Below are 8,283 nucleotides of genomic sequence, written 5' to 3' on the forward strand. Positions count from 1 at the left end.
GACACTGTTCACATAGCGCGACTGGTAGAGTACTTCTTACGGACCCACCGCCTTCTAGGAACGAAGCACCTTCCGGAATATCTGCTATGTCCGCGCCCAATAATATATAATAGCTCAAGAACCATACTAATACAGTAGAGATCCAGACGAACCTGGCAATCATATGATCTGAGTCCGATCGATACCCCATATTCCGAACGTCATCCACGTTAGCCCGCATGTTATCTGCACCGCCCCTGATACTGTACGACACCAGGCAACTCTCCAGGTACTCACTCAATCGCGCATTCATTTACTAAACAATGTCAAAATGTTCAGTTGATCAATTAGTTTTCGATAAGTCAATGAGGCTTATTAGTAGCCTAAAATAGATAGCCATCTACATATCTACATAGTAGGTAGGTATGATGTGCGATTTCGTCGACGATCCAGTTCTCTTCTAGAAAACCTCGCTTCGTGCGCCCTGTGGCGATCGTGGCAGTGCCAGTGAGGCTGATAAGACTCCCCTCCTAAAAGCCAAACCTCCGTCGAGGAAGACAGCCACTCCATAGATCTTCACAACTCTTCCATAGAATCCACTATTTGATGCAGCCAAGTGCTGGCGGAGCCTCACACGACGCATACTGATGTGTCCAGTCGAAGCGCCTTGAATGGATCCCCTATCGGCGGTAGGCGCTGTAGCGAGCGTTGTCCAGCTGGCTGGCGCAGCCTTATCTCTCTCCCAGACGCTCTACTCTCTCGGGACAGCAGTTGCGTCTGCAGGTGAAGATGTTCAAGCACTTGCCGATGATTTGAAAACATTTTCACAGTCCCTTACCTTACTTTCACGGTTGCTCGAGGATAGCAAATGCTGGTACTCGGACGATATATATCTGTTGACGGCGAAGATCATAAAAGATTGCTCAGAGCTATATGTCAAAATCGACAAAGTCCTCGTGAAATTGGGTGGCCATGGAAAAAGTACCTGGAAATTACGAGTAAAATTCGTTTACAAGGAGGGCCAAATTCGAAAGCTGTTGTCGAGGCTGAGGGATATGAAAGGGACGTTGGCGACCATTTTGATGAGTTTGCAAGTCGATTTACAGCTCTCGTTATTGTGAGTAATTGGCTTGGATTAATCTAAGGTTTCCATGGCTCTAACCTGGATACCAGGAACATTTCCAGCTCAAGCAAGATCCAGAGAGTTCATGAGCAGCCATTACTGCCCGAGACAATCGAGACTCTCAAAGATGCCCAAAAAGCCGTCGAATCGAATGTGATTGTATCAAGATATGCGATCCCTGAAAAACTCAGTCATTATTCCGAAAAGGGTTCTCAGGTGTTTACAACTCAATACGATGTAGCCACCACCCATGTTTCAGCCCAATCAAACTTTATTGTTCTTCCATCAATATCAGCATATATTACGAAACGTAACCGGACTGAACCTACCAAGGAAGTTTCCAGTTGGGCTCCTAATTCTACCACAAATGCCGCCAGCCAACCAGCAGCTAGCCAATCCATATCTCAGATTAGCAGCTTAGGAATGAAACCCCCGATGGCCAAGGGACAGTGTGCTTTACCTACCACCGTCTCAAAGCGCACTTCATATAGGAGCTTAAAGTCTTCGTCATCCGTGGAGAGTTTCCAGAGCGCCCTGTCGTCTCAGGGGACAAGTACGGATATAATCGACGATGTCGTCGCCGTCCAAGGGGTACTGCATTCCTTTAGGACCGCCCTAGAGACGCTCAACAGTTTTACACAGAAACGCATCCCGAAAAAAGATAATGGCTTGTATCCCGTCGTGAAAGATATCGAACGCTCATTAGTGGATGGTGAGAAAGGAGTTAGCGATACTCACAAATCCCATTATAAAAAACATGGGCTGCTCTATATCCAGTCTTTCAAAGACACTGGTACGTTTATTATCAAGGAATTATAGAGACATACTCACACTAGTAGATGAATATACGCTCCAGAACGTCAGCACAGTCCTTCTTGAGGAAGTAGTCCTTGTTTTACACAAGCATTCGGCTGAGCACGTGGTACTTCAAAAGTCTGAATTTGTTACCCTTTATCACAGATCAGAGATATGTCGGGTTCGAGCCATTTCACAGCTCAACCAAATATCATCCTCCCTTGGGGGCTTCCGGAATTCTGGCCTTATCAACTGCGTATCCAGCAAGACAAGTTCTCAGCAAAGCCAATACGAATTACCGCCGATGGTACGGAATTCCCAACCTGGACTCCGTTCTCGTCCAAAAGGTAAAGGATATGAAAAACCTAAAGCTCTCGCGAGTCCCCCATTATTTTGGGGCATACACAATGACCCTCTTGGGACAGATCAACCCCGGGCACAAAAAGAACCTAGTGCTTTAATATCGCCGTGGGCGTCTCAAAGGATTCCATACCCTTCTACAAGCAGCGAAGTAACCACATCCACCGACTCTATATATGAATTTGCGACTCCTAGGCCTTTGACCCCCGTTACTACTGTTAGCGCAGTGAGCTGTAGCCAAGATACGCAAATTAATTTTGACCGCCCAAGTTCCAGGTTTGACAGGATGGGTGTATCAACAGACTTCGATTTTGATGAGTTCTCACAACACGCCCGAGATTCGAGTGCCTCTCCCATCCTAGCTTGCCCTATTAATTCAGGTCATGGCAATTTATTTGGGGGGTCGATGGCCCACAATGCAAATCCACCTGACCCGATACCATTTGATTTTGACAGCTTCCTCCCCGGAGATTCGGGTACCTCACTCACCCAACCCCCCTCTATTGGCTCAGGTCCTAGCAATTTGTTTGGAGGCGTGATAGCCCAGGATACAAATATATACAACCAGATACCATTTGGAGCACCGCTCCAACGCATCCTCGACCACAAAGTTACTAGCGATGAAGCTGCCAATGTAGCTAAGGCGACGCGCTACACTTCAGATACGTACCGATACAGCCCTTGGAGCCCGCGGTATAGCCCTTCGAGCAGCAACCCTCACCCTTTCCTAGAGCCGCGTGCGTCTGATATGCAGGCATCTGGAAGGTTATGGCCTACAGGATACACTCCCAAACGGGTTGAAAATTGCGTCCCTGGAGTTCCTCCTCAACAGATAACTGCTCCAAGGGTAGTCAAGTCCAGCATATCTTCTGAATATCAAGAACGGCTGAGCTCATCATCTAAACGCAAAACACCGACACCCGAGGATATGAATTATGGCTTTCAGGCATCCAGAATTGTTGAGGTTGATGACGTTGTACAGCCTTCCGCCGGATGCTGGAAATCGAAGGATGAGCAACTACCAAGCAAGAACCTCAGTAGAAGGCTAGAAATCGAAGCCAAGAGGAGGAAACTGAAGCAACTTAAGGATCAGCGAACTCAACGCCAGAATTCTAGTCAGCCTCTCGAACGAGACAGCTTAACATCTCTCCGCGGAGATGTTCTTACAGAGAAGCGGAACCCCCCAAAACCAACTGAACCAAACAGTTATTCACGTGCAAAATATAATACTAGAAAACGCAAAGGGAATGGAGATTCGCAGACGGTATCTAACTCTCGATCGTCTACGCATTCCTTACCACATGCCGCCGGCATGGGATTAGAAAGTAGCGTGGAAGAGGAGGAAGAGGTGGAAGAGGCGGAAGAGGAGGAAGAGGTGGAAGAGGAGGAAGAGGAGGAAGAGGACGCTGTTGACCTTTTTTTCTCTTACCCGAATCAACCTGATGTTGACGAACCGTTACCTCCTAAGGAGGATGTGGAGATGGTAATATGTTCTGTGGATACTGTTGGTCCCGACGATTCCAGCGATCTTTCGCCATCCCAGCGTCAAGGATTGTGGTGGCAAGGCTACTTGGTACTCAGTTCAGACCACCCGTCTCTATTTTTGATGCTGGAAGAGTTGCTTTCCCGCGAATTCGGATCCATGAACCTGAAGCACCATTCTGATCGGGCCATTTGTACAAACATCTCAACCCTTGTCAAACGTGCCTGTTCAGCAAATCTGGAATATCACACGGCACTTGCTGCTTTGATAGAAAGCCGCGCAAATATAATACGCATAATTACGACGATCGACGATAGTCTCGGGTTGGAGATTGCAACCCTTGGATGGACGTTCTTATCTTTACTTCTCACTGTAAAGCTCTCCTCCCCATTTCCATTTTATGCTGCCTACTAATAATATCCGTAGATATTCGACCCACTACTTACCGCCAATCCCCCAACATCGCTCTCCGCCGACTCGGTTTCATCACTAACCACTGCTTTCCAACAGCTCCAAGAAATAGGGGGTATAGTTGCACGTTATGCTGTAATGGAGAATCTTTATAACCAAAAAGGTGCCTCACTTACACTGCGACCGGAATACCAGGCTTCGTTACTAGACCTCTGTGTCACCATACTTCAGTATTTCTCGCACGCGTTTGTGTTCGCTAAGGTGTTTGGTGATACGGCGGGGGAATCACAACCGTTGGTACAAGCTAGCGTGAGGAGACGCGATGAACTGGTGGAGGAAATCAAGGAAAAAGATAAGGCGTGCCAGGGGTTCCGGGTATTGGTCGAGGCAGGCGAATACAGTGACAGTGACAGTGAAGAGCTAGACGATGATGTTAGTGATGAGAGTGGGAATGTGGCTAGCAGCGGTTTGAAGGTTTGAAAGGGTATGAAGGTTGCTAAGGGTTGAACTAGGGGCTGATGGAGAGTTTGAGGAGTTACCATGTGCTTTTATCTGGCCCTGATATCGCGGGTAACGATCAGAAACGGGCGAAAGGGGCCCTCGTTATATCAGGTTTCGACCGACCGTTTGCCTCAACCAACGGCTTCGGTTTGAGCTTGGAAAATGCAAGAATCACCATTCTCTGACGAGTGATTCTCGTTTTCGAATACCTTACCTGAGAATTCCCCAAAACACATCCGGAGTCCACACATTTATCCCAACAATAAGACGTCAGCTGCGTAGTTCAATAAGGATCCAGAACCGTCGCTTGTAGGCAGAGACTGCAGATTGGCGTCAAAATTAGGTAGTATTGACATTGACGCCATGTGCTTTGGGCGCCGGGTGTGATATTCGTTGCTTTAACGCTAATAAGCTGCACTGGCTGAAATACTTGATCCTTTTTCGGTACTCGGTGCGCCATCCAGATAAGGGGATAACAACCGGGCATTTTACGGCAGCTAACCACTTGGGGATGGATTTAACGAGTGAAATACTGAGCTGCGGGAGAACCGTTTCTCTCGTCTCCAATCCCCGCGATCTAGTATAAATACTGCACAAATATGAAGTACCTCCGCACTACTGCGTGCATATATGTAGTACAGACCGCAGCACTCTCCTCTACGGTAAACTACGGGTAAGATTTAATATTATTTTGTACTACCTACCTGCAGTATGTACTACGTACTAGGTACGTACTACGCCAATAAAAGAGCTGTGGCCTGGAGACTAGGGGCTCTACGTGGTATGGGCCTCGCAGATCCCCTGCATACGTCAAGAGCCTTGCAACCTCCTGAAACGACTCTCCCCGACTGGATACATCGATAAAACTGCTGGCGGCTGGCGGCTGGCGGATTCAGGATGTTCGAGTTGAATGCCGTAATACTGGGATTATCCCAACCCGTAGCTACAAAACACGGGACATAGAACGAACCTTTGGAAGGGAGCCGTGCGCCTGGTGCCGTGTGTCCTCGGGTCTCGGATCCTAGAAATCGGAAGAATATTTACTTTTGTCGGGACGAAGGAGGAAAAGGGACCTATCCGAACTTGAACTTAGACAATGTGTACAGTATACTTCCGACATGCCATATCTCTAGGCCAACATCTTTAGCAAGAGCCGCACGATTTGGACTCTCACAACGGATATTGTTTGCTGAGAGATTCCGCCGCGTTTTTTGAAATTTCAAGGCGGAAGTGCATTAGTACTAGCCTCGCCCGTGTACGGCGTAGGCTCCTCCAACCCAAATACCCAGGAAAGCCACAATATCATTGAAGGAACTGGCTAATCACAGGCAGTCCAGCCCTGAATAAGCAGTAACAAATCGCTGCTAATGTTGGTGGCATAAGAAAATCTAATCATTTATTCGCAACATGCCTAATTTGCACACCCTTCGCCTGCCACCTTCCTTGTGCCGCAGCTCGGTATGCTGAATCTAATTCTCGCAATAGAGCCTCCGAGCATGTTCTCGTTGTCGGCCTGAACTCGAATCTCCTGATGGTTTTATTTTCAAGTGGTGTCGCTTCAGAGCTATTTGCCTACACGATTAGAGTAACCCATTGGCTACTTGCACCCGCATGCTAGTCACGGCAGCAATCTCTCACTGCTCCCGCTTGGCAGCAAGTGCTACTGCACATTAATGGGCTAGGTGATTCGATTTAGGGATACCCCCGATAAACGATAATACTACGAAGTATTATGGAGGGGAAGCTGAATTCTAAGGGACGTGTGATGCGGCTGTCAGTGCATGGTCATTGCTCAAGCACCTTCCGAACATACGATCTATTGGCCATGCCGGTTGGTTCTCTAGGTCAGTAACCTGGATTACATTTTCTATTCCGGGCGATCCCTTGAGACGTGGCGTATCATGCTCTGTGAGAAACTGGATGCTCGAGATTTGCGGAGTATATAGGGTTGCCTTGCATGTCTTTCTCAATTGTCGGAACTTAATCCCAGCCACCCCCCATCCTATCCTACATTTCGATACTGCAGTGACTATGGCCACCCCGGCTGTGCCTGTATATTTTGAGCAAAGTTGGGCTATACTGAGCAGTATTGGGCTGGTGAATGTCATCCTTGGATTCATGGTAGTTGGCATTACCTCGCTTTCACCAATTTCTCTTGTTCCAATTGTTGTATCCGCGGCCGGGGCTGTTGCCAATGGACTTTGCTATTATGCATTCTACGCCGACTATCCTACGACGCCGACTGTGGTTGCGGCAGCAGTTGCGGATATAGGATGGCTGGTAAGTGTTTATACTTCGTGCCCCATCAAAATCCTTTTGCTCATAAAATGCTCAAATAGATCCAAGAAGCAGGCTTATCTTTCTACAGCTACTTGATCTTAATACGGGTCCTACGACGGAGGGACCGCCTCATCTTCATGTCGCTCTTCTGGTCAATGATGGCTATCCTCACCGGTCTCAGAATAGCCATCCTCGTCAACCGATCGAAGCAGATTATAGACGACACATTAAATCTTCAGGGCCTTATTGATCATCTTCATGTCGGTTTCTTCAGCTCGATAGCCGTAGTGGAAATTATCAGTTCCGTGTTCTTGCTTCGGAAGTTCGCAGCTGCTAAAAGGACGTCAATGGAAGCAGCCTCACGGTCAGGACTATTCAAATATCTGATGCGGAGTACGGAGGTCCGGCTCGCCACATTAGCTCTCATAGGAATCACGAGAGCCATCACATACTCGTTCCAAGAGGCAGCTCAGAGCGCTACCTCGGTCGCAAGTCAAGTTGATCGGTTTGTCTTCACATTGGAGTGTCTCTTTCCTGTTATTATGTTGTGAGTTATTAACCCTGTTCTGGCGGCTATCTACATTTTCTAATCGGACCAAGTATCGACATCCTCGCATCAAAACTAGTTGTCGCCAACCACATACACGAAAGTTCCTCTAATAGGGCGTACCCCAAGTCGAGTGCAGGAAGACAAACTGGAACAGGAGGACGAGATATCGCACTATATTCGATGAATCACATTGAAACCCGAGTGGATGCTGGCGCTCCACCGTCGAGTTCGCAGGAACGAATTGTTGAAGGCCATGCCAGAAAATCCGATACACCCTCCGGCCGAGAGAGTAGCGAGATAGATAGGAAAAACGGCGGGATCAACAAGACGGTAGAATTTGAATTTCACGAATCTGCAGTATGAATACTAGGTTGTAAAATTATGGCGTTTAGGTAGCGTTTACAATAGTTTAATTTGTGAGTTTGCCAATACATTAGTGACAGGCCCCGCACAAACTCTTCCACAGCAGTCACATAACTGTCAATGTCAGTCTTAAATAACATTCTAGTTAGTTAGGGGTAACATCAAAGTAGGATTTCAGGGACGAGTGTAAAATGAGGCTACTTTTGTGAGGCTACTTCTACTTTACTATTTATTTGGGAAGGCCCATATATATTCTGTGTTAGTGTTTATTGCCATTAATCGTACTTTAATTGAGCATTCTAGCGGCATCTCCGGTTGTTCGAAGACTCCACATCAGGTTGCCATAGTCAGTCAGAGGAGTGTACCGAGATCTCAAATCCGTAGCGTGGCATCACTAGGCGCCTAAGTGGCTGTGGTGGTCTTGGAATCGAGGAACCC

The 8,283-nt window shown here is 47.5% G+C and overlaps 2 protein-coding genes across 2 annotated transcripts; both read left to right on the forward strand.

Annotated features, from left to right (window-relative positions):
• Positions 1-650: 650 nt before the first annotated feature.
• Positions 651-4,631, forward strand: BP5553_01846 (uncharacterized protein; the record flags this gene model as incomplete). The annotated part of the gene is made up of 4 exons (XM_032010469.1): positions 651-1,096; positions 1,153-1,895; positions 1,942-4,112; positions 4,167-4,631. The coding sequence occupies 4 exons, from the start codon at positions 651-653 to the stop codon at positions 4,629-4,631; spliced, it is 3,825 nt and encodes a 1,274-aa protein (XP_031874523.1).
• A 2,052-nt stretch (positions 4,632-6,683) lies between these two features.
• BP5553_01847 (Uncharacterized protein) lies at positions 6,684-7,845 on the forward strand (the record flags this gene model as incomplete). The annotated part of the gene is made up of 3 exons (XM_032010470.1): positions 6,684-6,932; positions 6,992-7,479; positions 7,533-7,845. 3 exons carry the CDS (start codon positions 6,684-6,686, stop codon positions 7,843-7,845), a joined length of 1,050 nt encoding a protein of 349 aa, XP_031874524.1.
• Positions 7,846-8,283: the final 438 nt, after the last annotated feature.

Source organism: Venustampulla echinocandica (assembly GCF_003357145.1).
Source record: "Venustampulla echinocandica strain BP 5553 chromosome Unknown scaffold_0, whole genome shotgun sequence".
NCBI lineage: Eukaryota > Fungi > Ascomycota > Leotiomycetes > Helotiales > Pleuroascaceae > Venustampulla > Venustampulla echinocandica.